The 17,974-nt window shown below is 39.7% G+C and overlaps 1 protein-coding gene across 5 annotated transcripts in view; it reads right to left on the bottom strand.

The window, feature by feature from the left end:
- The window catches only part of LOC149203912 (uncharacterized), a 387,797-nt gene that overhangs the window by 147,562 nt on the left and 222,261 nt on the right, over window positions 1-17,974 (bottom strand). For all 5 annotated transcript variants that reach the window (XR_016253983.1, XM_089403610.1, XM_089403611.1 and 2 more), the window contains one exon: window positions 10,632-10,752. Coding sequence is in view for 4 of the 5 variants with exons in the window: in XM_089403610.1 (XP_089259736.1) it covers window positions 10,645-10,752 (108 nt within the window). In the remaining variant the exon portion in view is untranslated. The remainder of the gene's footprint in view (window positions 1-10,631; window positions 10,753-17,974) is intronic.

Here is a 17,974-nt window from a genome sequence, read left to right as displayed (position 1 = left end):
GAGGAAATCTGCTCACAGCTACTGCCAATCTACAACTGGAAAAATTAGATTTCTAAAACTCCAGAACCCATGACAGAAATTTTCCCTTTGTGTGTATTATTTCTCTTCCACCCAACACTGAATTTTTCTACTGCAAGCTGGTGTCAAACCCTTGAGTGCCCAAACAAGGAATTTACTCAGCGAAAATTTGAGTTGTTGTTCCTCCCTTTCACTACCGGAATCACTCAACTAGAAAGCCAAATTTTTCTGCCAACCTACACTGAAAAATCGAACTTCCCCAAGCAATTCAATCTATCTGGCTTAGGCTCTGCGTAGCCCCCATAAATTCGTCATGATCTTCCTTCAAAACAAAAAAAAATTGCCTTCGCTTTTGAGCTTCCCTATCTAATCAATCACGCTCGAATACCATGTGAAAATTTCAAGTCTAAAATCCTATTGCAGCAACAACAAATTATTCTTCTAGTTGTTAATTAATTTAACAATTTATTTGCTACGACAAATATTGAATAAATCACACTGCAACCTTCACAAATAAAACTGTGGAAAAATAATAGCACTGGAAACTGAGAAATATGCTAGCACACACACATCAAAAATTAACACAGTTATTTTTGGACAAATGTCCCCGAAAAAACCTAACTTAGGAAAACCAGTGCAACAACTGAGGGTTTTAATTATTATGCATCAGTGAGAAATTTTGAGTACATTATGGATGTCGAAAATTGGCAATCCTACAGAAAAATTACTAGCAAAAATATTGTGAGGAATTTTCCTCACCCCCACTAGCAATCTAGGCTCTGACTGCAACTCCAAGTGAGTCATCCAAATAGCCTCTGTGTAGGCATGTGTCACCCTTGTGCAGTCCCTTCCACGCTCTACCTGAATCAGTTGCTCCTGTAGCCATCCTGTCTGCCACTGGATGAGAAACTATCTCTTCAACCTTTTGGAACACTTTCCTGGCCTCTGGAACTGAAATCCAACTTCTCTCTAACAAAATCGAATTGCCTCTAGAGGCTTCTACGCAGCCCTTGCATCAGCCTCACTATGGCTCTTTCTACATCTCTGCAATGCACTTCACCAGATCTAGAAAAGTTTCTCCTGCTCACTATCCCTGCCCCTCACTGTCTCTACTTCCTTCAGAAGCTCGAATCTTCCAGAAATTGTTGGCTATCTAGAAAAATCGAACTCCACAAGTGTGTTCTCCATCTACCCATCAACTTCTTCTTATAATCTTTTGTTGGACCTCCAACCACCAAGATTAAAACCTAATCAAGGGCCCAAATTAATTCTTTGTCGATCTGTGTCAGTTTCTAGATGATGCTCACCTTATCTCAATTAATTATGATTAATTAACCCATTTTCCTAGGTTTCAACTTAAGAAATAATTACAAATATGCTAATAATCTAATTGAGACACTTCTAAGTGGAATTTCCAAAAACGATTTCTGGGTTATGGAGAAATCCTGTGTTCTAGCCTCTCCGCAAAGTTTCGAGACTAGAACACCTTTGATGCTATAGAAACTAACACTCCCTCTTAGCGAGAAAGTTGTTCTTTCTAATGCTGCACAATCTGCCACAACACCTTGCCCACTCTACCACAACACCCTGCCCACTCTACCACAACACCCTGCCTCTGCACCACCCTCTGTCACGCTGCTGATGTCTAGCTATTGCCCACCAACCACTGTGAAACTCTGATGTTGCATCTGTGTTGCTGCCATCCCTGCATCTGCGTTGCAACTCCCTTTCATTTGTTGTTGTTGCAACTGCAACTACTGCAACTGAGAAGCATCCTAAATACTGAATCAATTGTGTTCAGTATGATGCATATATCTCCCGAGTCTTGATTGCTACTAGCTACTACACTATCCGTTGAAGAATCTGCAAGGTTGTTGACTTTGCTCTCTGCTACTCTGCATTACTACCAACACTGCACTGCAATCCTCAGTACCTAACTACTACTAGTTTGCAACTGTCACTCCTAAATCTAACTGCACCACTAAAATTGATCCATCCTACCACTGAATATTGTGGGCCCCCGTAGCAAAGGTAATGATCCATGAGTAGGATACCTCAATGTACCCTACCCATGTTTGCGCTGCTCTTGGACTATAGCTCTAGATTGCCCCTCTTCTCTCCTAGAGGTATAACTGTAAACATCATGAAATCTCCCTCTAGCCTAAAGGACAACGTATCAATCTCAACGGACGATGTTGCCTTGTCTTGCTTCTCCTGCTTGTCCTTCTTCCTGAGAGGACACTACGTACTGTAGTGACTGAACTCACCACATTTGAAGCACTTGACCTTTGACAGATCCTTCTCTTTCTTCTTTTCCTCCTATCCTTAACTAGGACCCTTTGATGCTAGGGTCACATTCTCCTCTTCCTTCTCACCCTTCACGCCCTGGTTGCTACTGTCGCTGATGGTACTCTTTACTAGAGCATGCCTCAAATCCTCCTTCTATAGATCAGACCACATCCTTTCCCATTAAGCTAATGTCTCTCTACCTAAGATACTTTGGACAAACACCTGCCAATCATCTAAGACACTATTCAGTGCCAACCGTACAAGCTTTGTGGGTTGGGGTGCCTCCCCAATGGCTGATAGTTGATCTCAGACTTCCTGAATCCTGGTGAGGAAGCCATCTATGCTCTCACCCTTCTGCATCCTGATACTCCTCAGCTTCTCCTAGAGAAACATCTTCCGTTGCTCTCAGAAGAACTCTAAAATAACTCGGAGAGAGAATCCCACATCTCCTTGGTCGTATCTTTGTCTGCCAGATGTGAGACTAGATGATCTCTGACTCCACCCAAAATCATTCGCTTTGCCTTCGCCATTTTCATTTTGTACTCCTTGAGCTTATCAATATCTTGGGGTACTGCTACCACATTTTCCACATAGGCTTTCAGGCCATATTCGTCTAGAAGGAAGGACATCCTATCCTTCCAGATAACATAGTTGGAGGTTCCCTCCAACCTATCCTGACCTCTAAGCCCAGTTGTGGCCATCTCTAGATTTGGTAAAAAATCTCACTCTTTCCCTCTGCTCGGCTACTAAATCTGCTACTCACACTCCCTTCTAGAGTGAGGAAATTTTCTCATAGCTACTGCAAATTTGCAACTGGAAAAATTAGATCTCTAAAACTGGAGATCCCCTGAGAGAAATTTTCCGTTTGTGTGTTATTTCTCTTCCACCCAATGTTGAATTTTGCTACTACAAACTGTTGTAAAACCCTTCTGCGCCCAAACAAGGAATTTGCTCAGCAAAAATATGAGTTGTTGATGCTCCCTCTAACTATCGAAATCACTCAACTGGAAAGCCAAATTTTTTTGCCAACTTACACTGAAAATTGAACTTCCCCAATCAATTTGATATGTCTGGCTTAGGGTCTGCGCAGCCCTCAAAAATATGTCCTGCTACTCCCTCTGAACAACGAATTTTTGCCTCTTCTTCTGAGCTTCCCCGTTTGATCGATCACGCTCTAATACCATGTGAAAATTTCATGTCTGAAATCCTATTGCAGAAACTGGAAATTATTCTTCTATTTGTTAATTAATTTAACAATTTATTAGCTACAATAAAGACTGAATAAATCACACTGCAACCTTCACAAATAAAACTGCGGAAAAATAAAGCGCTAGAAACTGAGAAATATGCTAGCACACACATAAAAAATGAACACAGTTATTTTTGGACAAATGTCCCTGTAAAAACCCAAATTGGGAAAATCGATGCAGTAGCTGAATGTTTTAATAATTATTATGCAGTAGTGAGAAATTATGAGTACAATCTGGATGTCGAAAACTGGCAATCCTACAGAGAAATTACTGGCAAAAATATTGCGAGGAATTTTCCTCACCCCCACTAGCAATTTGGGCTCTGACTACAGCGACAAGTGAGCCATCCAAACAACCTTTGCGCAAGCATGCGTCACCCTTGCGCAGTCCCTTCCACACTCTGCCTAAATCAGCTACGCTTGTATCCGTAGTGTCTGTCACTGGCTAAGAAATTGTCTCTACGGCCTTATGGAACACTTTCCTGACCTCTGGAACTGAAATCCAACTTCTCTCCAGCAAAATCGAATTGCATCTAGATGCATCTGCGCAGCCCCTGCATCAGTCTCACTGTGGCTCTTTTGGCCTCTCTACAATGCACTTCACCAGATCTGGAAAACTTCCTCCAGCTCATTGTCCCTACCCCTCACTATCTTTGCTTCCTTCTGAAGCTCAACTCTTCCTACATCTGCTAGCTCTCTGGAAAAATGGAACTCCACAAGTGTGTTCTCCATCTACCCATCGACGACTTCTTCTAATCTTCTCTTTTACCTCCAAAGGCCAAGATTAAAACTTAATCAAGGGACCGAATTAATTCTTTGTCGATCTGTGTGAGTTTCTAGATGATTCTCACCTTATCTCAATTAATTATGATTAATTAACCCCTTTTCCTAAGTTTAGACTTAGGAAATAATTCAAATTGGATAATAATCTAATTGAGACACTTCTAAGTGGAATTACCAACAATGACTTCTGAGTTATGGAGAACTTATGTGTTTTAGCCTCTCCACAAAGTTTCAAGACTAGAACACCTCTGATGCTACAGAAACTAACACTCCCTCTTAGCGAGGAAGGTGTTGTCTCTAGTGTTCCACACTCTACCACAACACCCTACCTTTATACCACCCCCTATCACGTTGTTGATGTTTGGCTACTACCCAACAACCACTACGCAACTTTGATGTTGCAGCTGACACTGCCATACTGCTACCAACCCTGCATCTCACTGCAACTCCCTGTCATCTGTTGGTGTTGCAACTACAACTTCTACAACTGAGAAGCATCCTAAATATTGAATCAATTGTGTTCAGTATGATGCATCTGTCTCCCAAGTCTTGACTACTGCTAGCTACTGCATTGTCCGCTGAAGAATTTGCGTTGCTGCTGACTTTGCTTTGTGCTACTCTGCACTACTGCCAATACTACATTGTGCTCAGTACCTGACTGCAACTAGTTTGCAATTGTCACTCTAGAATCTAAAAAGTTTGTAGGGTTAAGCACAGACGAGGTTGAGTACGAGGTTGTTGGCATGGCTAGCTGTGAGGCAAGTTGAAGAAGCTCTTTGGAGAGTTGTTTGAGCAGGTTTTGGATATGACAGGGATACATTGTGATAATATTTAGTGGGATCTGATTGGTAGAGAATCCCGTATATTGTTGGGATTGAGATACCTTCATACAATGAGACAGTGCTGCCATATGAGACAAGCTTAGGCTTGTGGTTGCCACCTCCATGAGAGGGAGGATGAATATGGTATCATTTTGTGAATATTGTTCTAATATGATATTTTTTTTATGACCTGCATGAACAGGAGACTGTTGATATTGCGACATGATGATTAAGTTGATACTAGATGTAAGCATGATGATATGTTTTTGATAAATAGAGAGCATCGTTGATCGAGGACATTGAGCCAACTCTTCCCCCATGTTTGAGCTCCCAAGGTGTAGAATTGAGATGGAGGGCTCCTGGGGTTGATGGATCTCTATACAATAGGGTATCAACTCTATCTATTACCCATAGGGTTGGAGATGTTGCTCCCCTATCTTGGTCTTTGCAGAGTATACCCCAGTTGGCATCATACCCACAAGTCGGGCTTGTTCGGATTATCCTTCCCTGTCTGGCCAACGAGTTGAGGACGCTTGGGGGTGTGTGATCCTTACCTTTTTGGTAAGTTGAGTATCTCATCCAAGCTTGGATTATGATGCAGGTGTTCTACCACATGACCTTTGAAGGTCATTAATGAGTAAATCGGTAGGCAATAAGATGGGTTGAGATGTGCTCCCCTATATCACCTATTGCTCGATAGGGCGTTGTAGATGTTTAGCTCCCCCATGAGATTCCAGGTTGAGATGTGCTCCTTGATGTGGTTTCAGGTTGAGAAGTGCTCCCTGATATTGTTTTAAGACTAAGATGTGCTCTCTAACTTTATAGAGGGTGGAAGTTAATGCCCCTTGATTGTTCTTCTTTAGATTTAAGAATGTTCCAATAGATAGAGTTGAGCAGAGATGGAACATGATACAACAACAGGATATGATTTGATGACAGGAACCTTGTGATGATTACATGATGCAGTTGGAATTTCTCCCTAGTTGAGAGGGAGTGTCAATTTGGCATCTCAGTGACAAATTCCAACCATGGGACAAGATTCCTCTTTTCGAGAGGACCAATTTTGACTATTGAAGCACTCAATTTGGACAAGGGAAAGTGTATTTTTGAATTAAAAGTCCACATGTGCATATTTGATCAGGTCGACCCTAAAGAAAATTGGACACTCTTGGAGGGCTATAAATACAAGTGACCTTAAGCTCATTTGGACATCATCACTTCTCTCTACCGAACTGGTTGCAGAACTGAAAGTACCAAACTGGGCACAAAACCTCAAGCTCATTTGGACATCATCACTTCTCTCTCTCTTGTCTAGGTGCAGAACTATAAGTACCGAACTGGGTGCAGAACCGAAAGTACCAAACTGGGTGCAGAACTATAAGTACCAAACTAGGTGCAGAACTGTAAGTACCGAATTGGGTGCAGAACCGTAAGTACCAAACTGGGTGCAAAACACGCCGAAGGTGCAGAACTATTGATACTTTGACTTTGACTAGATTTGACTATTAGTTGATATTTTGGATTCCGGTTGGTTGTTATCTTGGATAAGTCAAACTTTAACTTGAATTATTATTTGCGGATTCGGGCTCATTGTACTCTCTGTTGAACATTTTATGGCACTCTAATTAAAGAAGAATTTGAAAGGGTTTTCCCCATAGTGGATTTTTCCCTGGTCTCTGACCAATCCTGGTGTCTCTATGTGTGAATGCTTTTCTTCTATTGTTCCTTTATGTTCTGTTGCATTGATGATGATATTGCTCTTTATATATAATTGCATATGTTGTTGAATAATGTTGTGATGTTGTGGGTGAATTCAATATGGAAAGGATCAAATGCAATTATCTAAAGCAAAGAACAAATAAGCCCTAAGAAAAATTAACAATCAAGAGGACCTAATATGTCACAGTTAACCATTATCACTAGTTAGAGAAACACTCAAAAATAGAGTGGATAGTCTTAACTAGAAAATTATAGTAAATATTCTTCAATATGAACAATGATTAAATCTAGACAAAGAGAGGGTTTTACCTTAACCCTAATGTGTTACTAAAGCAAACTTGCCCTTCTTCCAAGATTAAATGAGAAGATTTGTACAAGTAATTTCCACCCATTAAATCAACCAAAGAAAAATACAAAATAAAGGTAATGAACTTCACATTAAAATGTGTCTTAAAATATTCCTCCCAAATAAATTCAACTCAACTCGGAGGGAAACTCACACACCTCCAACCATACCCTTGGAAAATGATTCCTCTCCTCCATTATGTCTTTCAAATCATACCCTAATTCATAAAATAATAATCTCTTTAGAAGGAAGTAGAATCCTCCTTGAGTGTAGCACATTTTTTTACCTTTCGAATCAATCAAATTGGTCCATGTTGTCACTTGTTATCTTTCTATTTCATAAGATCCTTTTAAATCTATCTTGCAGGAAACGCTGGTCCTAAGGGTGTTTCTGGGCTAAAACGAAACGGAAACGTGTTTGGTACAGCCTCAAAACGTGTTTCAGGCCGAACTGCCACGTTTCATGTGGGGGGAACGTGGCCCAATACGGCCTGAAATGCGTTTCCAGGTTGTATAGCCACATTTTAGCGATAAAGTGACTTTTTGTTGTTTTTTTTAGATTTTTCGTTTTTATTTTTTTATTCTCACTCCCTGCCAATTCAGGAGTGATAGAGGGAGCTATTGAAGATTGGAAACAAAATTTTTTGAGTGGGGCAGCCTAATGTTCAAGCCTATGGCCCTAGTGTTTATATGCAGTTCATAGTAATGTAAAATTCTTAAAGTAAAAGGATGAAAATGAAAGATTAAGGAGAAAGTCACTTAAGTAAAACTGGCATTCTCCTTTATCTTTCATTTTCATCGTTTTACTTAAATTTTTAACATTACCATGAAATGACTCAGGATGTTTGAGAGTGGTTTCACCCTCAGTGGATTTCATATGGAGAAAGTAGAAATTTAGATCTCACTCAAAATCCAGCAGACTTATCTGTTTTTCAGGATTTCAAGATTGGGGGGACTATAATGTTTCCATTGGCTTTTGTCATGTACTAAGGTATGGAACTTGTATTTAATCAAGAGAACCAAGCCCTCTATGCAAGGGAGACTCCCAATAATCAAGAGCACCTAGGGCACTAGGGTATGGAACTTGTATTTAATCAAGAGAACTAAGGTCATTCGACTATCCAGGAGGAGACTCCCAATCAAGCCCGAAACAAGAAATTAGAAATTTCTCGTGGCTGATTTTGGATATTGTTATTTTCATTATGTGATCATTCATGAGTAAATGTGATGTAAATTTAGAGACTTATAGTTTATGCATTGACTTTTCCCCATTTCCAAAATTTGGGTGGGTTGCATTTCATTCCCATACTCGTTTCGGAAACTCGTACTCGTTTCACCGTATCGTGCAACTTTGTTTTAAAGCATGCATTTATTATTTATTTGAGGGTTTGAGTATGTCAATAATGTGACATGGCATTTCCACATGAAATTATCTTTCTCCAAACAAGTAGAAAATGTCTCATACAAAGTGTTCTCACCTTGAAACCCTCCCCAAAGGTAAAACACAACATTAAATATGTCAAAAAGGCCTCCAATAGTGTGTCCTTACCCAAAAATACCTCAAATGGTGAAATATGCTTCGAAATATGTGAAAGTGGAAACTTACACCAAAATTTTCACCTCAAAAGGGAAAACAGACCTCCAAATATGTGGAAACTTCTCCATTATGATTATTTCTCATCCCTTCTTTCCTTTAACATGTCCTAACCACCTCCTTGAGGAGGGTGTTCGACCTCAAGTGGGTCTTTATCAAGACCAAGTGTGGCTTAGTGCCGCATAGAACACTCCCAAGTAGGATGCTCATCTTCTAAGGCTCCATTCTTTCTCACATTATCCATCTGCATATTCAAAGGCCTTGGATTTAACGTAGGAACAAGGCTCCTAATCGATGATGCATCAAAATTTAGTGCAATCCATGTAATTATGCCTCCAAATCAATAGCAAATACACCCAATTGGAACCTCATGATGAAATGTCTCCAAAAAATTCTCCATCAATACCTCTCAAATATCTTCTTGCAACATGTCACTACCACTAAACATGAACAATTTATTTTGCTAGTGAGAGAAGAAAGGCCCATGAAAATGTGAAATGAAATATGCACTTTCAAGGGGTAACACATACCTAAAGAAATTTATTTAACATTGGACCAACATATGTACAAAAATTCATACAAATGAGGAAAATATCTACTTAAACCTTATCTCACACTTGATTAACTATTTTAAAAATATGAATAGCAATGGTGCATGCCAAGAGAATTTTCTTTAACACTAGACTATACAAAAGTTCATAAATAAGGAAAAAACTTATTTAAGAGGAAACTTATAATCCTAATCCTACACTTGATTACTATTTTAAGGATCCATAGTTACTATGTAGGAATGTCAATCTTGAGAAAAAACAAAATGCCTCAAATTCTAGAAGTGACCAAAATTTCTCAATGTGACTAATAAGTGTGTCATATTTCTCTTAGATGATCAAGTTTTTTGCAAGTAATTACAGCATATGATATGATTCTATACTATTCCTTTCCTTCATAATAATTTGTGTACGACAAATTTTCAAGGAAATGATTCCGATTTATAATTGAGGGAATTTAGAGAAACAAAAAAGGATCCAACACTCCATGTCAAAGATCAAATTGATGTATTCAATAAGGGTGTAGGATTTCGCATGTTGGGGCACAATAAAATATGTTAACTTTCCTAACTTTCATAGAAAGACAATATTAATCTAACTCTCATTTCTATTAGTTGTCATCGTGGTATTGATTTGGACCAATATAAGTTGCATTTAAAAAAAAAAGAATAAGATATATCCTATGTTGATGTTGTAGTAGATTACTTCCATATACCATGCACAACAACTATGGGATTTAGCTATGTATCAATTTGAGGAACATAAATCTAACTAGAAGCCATGTATACAAATGGTTACTTCCATTTGAAATTCTTCCCTTTTCCATTGCGTCTTTATAGTGGATAATATATATTAACAAAAAAAAAAAAAAACAGAAAAACAGAAAAGGAAGTGGGGCAATCCAAGCACATCTCTCACAAAATGAATGAATCTTGTGAACTTAGCTAAACAATTGGACTTTCGGTATATGGTCATAAAAAACAAGCCTAGTAGTAAAACATAACTTTGATGTGGCAACTAAAACCTAGAAGATATGATACTACATAAGTGACTAGTCTAGGTTGATAGAAAATAAATGTTTGGACGATGATTACTTCATAAGAAAAATGTCTAAAAACTTGTTTCAAATAAAAGTAAACGTCTTTCAAAAATTTAAGAATTTAACAAACTTCAAGTTGCACTTCTAATTCAACATAATATTTTTCCATTTTTGGCTATTTGGTAGAAATATTACTTAAGAGACTAAGCATGAAGATTAAATTTACCTGGTGAATCATTTTAAGAAAGACTCTTCCTTGCTTTCGCTACAATTTCTTCAGTGGTTATGCCTATAATCTCATTTATACACCTCATGGATGGAACATAGATTCTTCCCAGCGTTTCCTCCTAATATTTAATATCAATCAATTGTCCTATCAGATGAAATAGATCTTGACTAGAATATGAGATAACAATATGAGACTAAACAAAAGAAAAACAAGCTTGCAAGCATCCAGTAGATGAATTCAATGTAAAAGTGGAAATACAAAATAAAACAAGAATAAATGCATACAACAATGTAAACTACTATACATCGTGTTGAGCTATAATAGTATAATGTAATGGTAAGATCCAAGTATGCACCACAATGTAACCTGGAACTAAAACATGGCACGTAGTGCTTGAATAATCAAACATGGTTGGTTGTTAGTCCTATGTGATTTTGACTTTTTTAGATGGACCTCTTATATTTTTTAAATAAAGAGTATTGTTAAGGTAAGATAAGATGCACAATTATAAGACAACGTTTGACTAGTTTGGGGCAATCTATTCATTGAAGGTATATCCTTATCCTCAACAACCAAATTGCAACAAATTTTGTAATATATATACTAACTAAACTTAGTTTGTGACATTCATCTTTTGTGTTTCTACGTGTGTGCACTCTTACGTAAAGGGAAAATTGACATTCATCTTTTGTGTTTCTACGTGTGTGCACTCTTACGTAAAGGGAAAATTGACATAGGTTGCAAATGTGTCTATAGGATACGTGTATGAATGACAGTCTAAAGTTGATAGTTCAAACGACAAGCAAAAAAGCATGTTCAAATGGAGAAGATAAATATGATCAAGTTGGTATTTTCCATGGAAATCGATATCAAAAAATACCATTCAAAATGAAGATTTTAAAAATGAACCATATAAGTAGCAATCCCAATGGTTCATACAGAAGGAAAAGAAACATTTGAGTGTGAAAGGCATTGTGTAGGCTCAAATAGGTTCCTCAAATTTAGTATGTCAACATAATTGAGCACATAGAGAAAATAGTTTCAGAGAGGCATGTTGCTACAGAATCTAGCAAGCCTAATCCAAGGCCCACTAGGAAAAAACCAAAACATAGGGAAACAAGAGATTGGTTGCTACTGTAACCTTGGAAACCTCTCTCCTATTATTCAGTGGTATTCAACCACAAGAGAGACTTCCCTAAATTATCACCTAAAGGATATTCAATGAGAATGGTTCAAGGTGATTGAATGAAGTCTAAAATTTTGGATACAGTACCAACGAAGCCTATAAGGCCTAAGTCATATTTGCCAAAATTCAAGTTTTCTCAGACCAATTTTATGGCTACTATAAGTCAAGGTTTTGTATATTTTCAACGATAAGTTATACAATGTCATCTAACAGCCTAAGGAAAAGGTTTATCAATGATTAATCAATAAAAGGGGAAAGACCTTCAAATGGATACTATAATATCCCAAACAGAAAATTTTGCCGAAAATTGCTTAAAAATTTAAGACGTTAATCCCTTAAACCATTTGCACAAATTGAGCCACAAATTTAACGGCAAAAACTGAAAATATAAAGTGCAACTGAAGAATAGACAAGATGCACATGCAGTAAACTCAACCTTATTCTATTAATATGTAATGTAATATGTTGATACAAGAAAATGGAAACTGTTGAGGTGATGACCTCAAAAGATTTGCAACAATGCCACAACTGGCCTCCAAAATACACTGAAAATCAATAAGCTGTGTGAATTCTGAATGCATTCACCAAGAAGAGAGATGGGTCTCGCCCACTCTCACTAAATCACCCAAGGGTTTCCGTCCTGGGGCTACTGCTGAAGCTAAGAAATCTCGGTTCTCCAAACCTCTCAACAAGAAAAATGCTCAACTCAAGGATGTCCCAAATGATCTCCTCCTCCTCCTTACAATGACTCCATAGATAGATCTTGAAGCCTCTAGAAGCATTTTATTTTATTATTTTATTACTATTCTAGAAGCTCTCTCTTGACTCCATCTAAGTGACCTTTTAATTTTGATTTATTTAAGTCACTTTTAGCCTTTTTCCCCAATTAGTCATTTTCCTTTTTTTATTTTAATTAATTAAGTGACTAATTAAAGTCACTTTTAATCCGGGAAAATGGTAAATCACCCTCCATACTCTCTCTGGCCACTGAAAGTGACTCCTCAGCATCCCATCATGTGGATCTTCTCGTTATGGTTCCAACGAGCTATTACACTGAGGTATTACATCAAATATTTCTTACGAAATGTCACCTCAAGCGTAATTAATTAAGTTAGGCCCAGTTTTAACCCCATTTTATGAAAGTTGTCAGAATGCAGCGAAACAAAAGGCAAGTTGTGCAAATGATGGAATATGTGAAGCGAATGTCATTGGATCCCATAAAAACTCCTCGAAACTCCCCGAGACCCCTGATGACATACTCCTTCTCCTGCGGCCTAACCATCACATACACTAGAAATCCACCCTAGTTGTACTATAGATGAAAATAAAAATGGGGACATGACAGGTCCTCCAGCCCCAAGATTGTTTACCCTCGAGCAATCTATATCTGTCCATTGCAAAGGCATCTGCAAAATGATACCAGGATACCATATGAACCACTATGCCACGCCATGCCTCCACACTAACCAAACATGAATATATCCCTCAATACCTAGATCCCAAACCCATCTTCAACTCAACCTGCCAACAATAGATCCACCTGGATCCCAATGCCACCATGGCCCATCATCATCACCCATACCCCATGGCTTTGGTTATGCTCTATCTCTGGTCGTAAATGATGCTCCACCAATAGAATACCAACTCATCACCTCTCTCCAATCCAACCTATGGCATAGGACGAGGTCAACCCTACTCTACTGATATTGGGTTGGTGTTATTGGAATACAGATGAATTGTAGTCCACATCCCACAACCCAATGAAACATGCAATAACCCCTCACCTAAGGGCCCCTGTTGCACTATGTTCCTGAATAAAAACATCGCTCCATTAATAGGATACCAATTCATGATCTCTTGCCAATCCAAAGCATGGACACCTATGTAAGGGACAAGTCTAGTATGGTGATGTTGGTCCATGCTCAACTCATATTGCTCTGCCTGGTCAATCAAAAGGATCCATCTAGAAAACCTCGCCTCTCTCCCTATAATGAACAAAAGTGAGCAAGTTGTGTTGCAAACCTCGTCTGTACTCCTGGAGAGGGTTGCCACCTGAAAATGTTGAATCTTTGATAGCTGCCATAGCATTTATTTGCACCTCATCAATGGGTAGACCCAAAGATGGATGCACCACCATCTCCAAAATATCCTCCCTCGTTTGATGGGGTACTCCAGGCTCCCCCAATCTACTACTCTCCTGCAATAATATCTCGTCAAGCTCCAACACCTCCTGATGACAAGTGTCTGCAAATATTACTACCCTACTAGTTGTCTGTATATCCGTATGCTCCTCATCAATGGTTGGTCCAAAAAATGGTTGCTCATCCTCCTCCATCATGGCCCTATCATGAACCCCCAACTAGCTCTCTAAAAACGGCTCATCGTGCACACTATGCATATCATCCTCCTCAACTGACTCATGCTCCACCATATGCTACTCATGTTGAATCGTCACTAGTGACTCATCTCCCCAAATGTCTCCCATAGGGTCCACTGACTACTCACCATACATACTGGAATATATATCTGGGCTGTTATCAACAACTCTGCATCACTATTCATGCTCCCCACAGGCATCCTCGAACCTTGTATGAATCCATGGACTCCTCCAAAGAAGAATCCTCATACCGAAAGTCAGAAGGTATCTCCTCTTGCTCTACCTTTTCCATCTCCTCCACATCATTCAAGCATGAGTGGTCAGGTCCCCAAGGTTCCTTGCAGATGAAGCAAAGACCCTTCCTCCTCAACTCATTCTTACCACATGGTTAGTCACCACCAATACTCTGCAACTCCCTTGGGTCAATCGTCTCCTGAATAGACCAATGTTCTACTCAACCAACCTTTTGGCTAGTTCATAAGTAGCAGGTGCGACCATTTGTTCTCTCCTCCAAATGGCCAACAATCTAGACAGTAATGTTGATTTGGGGTAGCATTGGATGTGCTCTAGCCATGAAAATTGGTGGAGAGGCTAAAGCACATGAGATCTCCAAGACCCAAAAATGGTTTGGAGAAATTCAACCTGGTTAGAGAGACATTAAAATAATTAATATTTTTAATGGGGTTCCTAAATCTAAATTAAAATATTAATGGGTATCAATATAAAACTAGGTGAGAAAGGGGAGAAAGCACAGGGAAGAGCAGCGAACTATGGCGGATTAGGGTTTTGTCAGGCCCTGCAACGGCAGACCTGCTCAGACCATGGCGCATCTGCAACAGTTTTTTGCACCACTGGCAATAACATACGACAACGAATAGCACATTAGTTATGGATTACCTTCCGGGGGGGGGGACTCAGAGCCTCCCCCCAGCAATTATAGAGAACCTCAGACTCAGAATGGAAATGAAGGGACATCTGCATTGGATCAGACTACCATTAGGACAAAGCAGGCAAATCAGATCAACCAAGGCAAACAGAAAAGGCCACAGGAAGCAACGAAAACAAACCAGAATACGCAGACAGATAATGCAGGAAACGATGAGGTTCTTAAAGCAACCTCGGCAACCTGCAAACCTATTGCAGCAGAAAGACCAAAGATTGAATTACCAAGTCAAAGGATCAACACCCAAATCCAGTTCATGAAGGATCATGCTTTAATCGGGAAATTTATTGGCTTTTGGCCCACGGAGAAAGCCCTGCAGGGATGGATTGCAGCCAAATGGAAACCAAAAGGGCACATCACCCTGCAGCTGGGACCAAAAGGTTTCTTCACGGCGGTCTTTAACTGTATAGAAGACCGGAATAGGGTCATCGATGGTGGACCTTATTTCTTCAATGCTGCTGGTCTGTACCTGAGAGACTGGATTGAAAGATTCAACCCGGACAAAGAGGATCTAAGTTGGGCACCAGTATGGATACGTCTATACTCCCTTCCTCTAGAGTATTGGGATGAAGACTCACTGAAAGACATTGGAAATGGCTTGGGGGAGTTCATAAAAATTGCGGAAGAGACAAAACTCAGAAGATACACTTCCTATGCCCGCATTTGTGTCTATATGCATCTAAGCAAAGCTCTTCCAGATACGGTAAGTCTTTATCATGATGATTTTGAGTGGATTCAGTCAATAGATTATGAACATGTCCCATTCAGATGTAGAAAATGTCATGCCCATGGCCATCTCTTTCGTGATTGCCCGCTAAATGTAAAACCCCCAACTTATACCTCCTCAAAGAAACCTGATTCTGAAGGATTCACCAAGGTAAACAATCAAAAAAAGAATCACAAAAAACCTGCATCATACCCTAAAAATCCTCCCGCCAATACCTCAATGCCCTCTACTAGCAACAGCTTCGACATTTTAGCTCAACCTGCATCGCTAGACTCTGAGTCCCCCTTGCCTTCCACAGAGCCACTTAAATCACCCTCTAAATTCAATCCCACAGACTCAAGGCACGCTCAAAAGCCCTCGCAAACCAAAGAATTCACCACCCCCATTCCCAATATGATTCCAGTCTAGAAACCTCATGGTATGGACATTGACATCTTTCAACAAGAACCCAACGCTTCTACGGACGATTTGGTGGAAAGCAGTGAGCCCAAGCATATGGAAGAAGAGCCTGAAAGTATAGACATAGGAGATCTGGACATATTTAGCCTAGAGCAAGCTTGTAAGAAAAAAGAATTTGACAAAATCCCAGAAAAACAGCTCGAAAGTTTGGAAGTTATTCTTTCCAGAGCACATCAGCAAAGATCTCTAGGTATTCAACCAGGGAGTCAATGGGATGGGAAAAATATTCCTAAAGACACCAAGAAACGAGGGAGAAAAACAAACCTACAAAGAACCATCCGCATTGGGGAAATGTTAGTGGAATCAAGAAGATATTCCAAGCTAACAAAGTATTACAATCCCCTCCCCAATACTGAATTATGAAGCTCACATCTTGGAATATAAGAGGGTTAAATAGCTCAAGGAAGGAAAAGCACTTGGTCCAGATGGTTTTACCTCAAACTTCTTTCATAACTTCTGGGATCTCATTAAAGAGGAAGTCTGGCAGGTAGTAGAAGAATCCCGGACTCTTCGCTGGATGCTTCCCTCTCTGAATGCGACTTTTATTGCTCTCATCCCCAAAGAAGAGCAATCTATAACACCGGACAAATTCAGGCCTATAGCTCTCTGTAATGTTATATACAAAGTCATATCTAAAGTTATCGCTTCTTGCCTGAAGCCGCTGCTGCCCATGCTCATCTCGCCAGAACAATCGGGATATGTGGAAGGGAGACAAATCACAGATGGCATCATTCTCACCCATGAGATCATACACTCCTTGAAGCATCTCAAAAAAGCAGGTATGCTCCTCAAAATTGACCTTTCAAAAGCATTCGATAAGTTAAGTTGGACTTTCATCCAAAAGATGCTTATAGCCTTTGGCTTCTCTCCTCCATGGGTTAGATGGGTTATGAGTCTTATTTCCACTACTCTGTTCTCCATTCTCGTCAATGGAATTCCTTCCACCCCTTTCATCCCTCTAGAGGCATCCGTCAAGGAGATCCCCTTTCCCCCTTTCTATTTGTCCTAATGGCGGAAGGGCTAGGTCGTATTATCAAAAATGCACTTCAATCACAGCAGCTCAGAGGAATCTCCTTCCCCAATACCCCTGCTTTCACTCACCAACAATTTGTGGACGATAATATGTTGTTTGGCCACCCCTCGGTTCAAGAGGCCCTTAAATTCAAATCCCTTCTGAACGAGTTCTCTGAAGCATCTGGAGCCAGCATTAATAATGACAAATCCCAAATCTTCTTCTTTCATACACCCTCCATCACTCAATCATCTATAGCCCGTATTCTTGGTTTCTCGATCGCCTCTCTCCCTTCTAAATATCTGGGTGCCCCCATGACTGATTCTGCATTAAAACACTCCTCCTGGCAAGTGCTCCTAGATAAATTTGAAGCTCGCCTTTCCTCCTGGACTTTCAGAGCCCTAAATATGGCTAGTCATCTAGTGTTAGTCAAAGTTGTCCTACAATCCATGCCTCTTTATCTTTTCTCTGTTTTGGCAGCACCAAAATGGGTGCTTAAGAAAATAAAAAATCTACAGCGAAATTTTTTATGGGGATCCTCGGGACAAAATAGCAAATGGGCACTGGTCAAATGGGCAACAGTGTGCCTTCCAAAAAAGTCTGGGGGTACTGGCCTCCGAGACCCTCAACATAGCA

The sequence above is a fragment of the Pinus tabuliformis genome, chromosome 2_1 (genome assembly GCF_031772625.1).
Source record: "Pinus tabuliformis cultivar Carrire ecotype Pingquan chromosome 2_1, CPIR1, whole genome shotgun sequence".
Taxonomy (NCBI): Eukaryota; Viridiplantae; Streptophyta; class Pinopsida; order Pinales; family Pinaceae; genus Pinus; species Pinus tabuliformis.
Note: the sequence above shows the minus strand (reverse complement) of the source record. Positions and strands in the feature narration are given on the sequence as shown.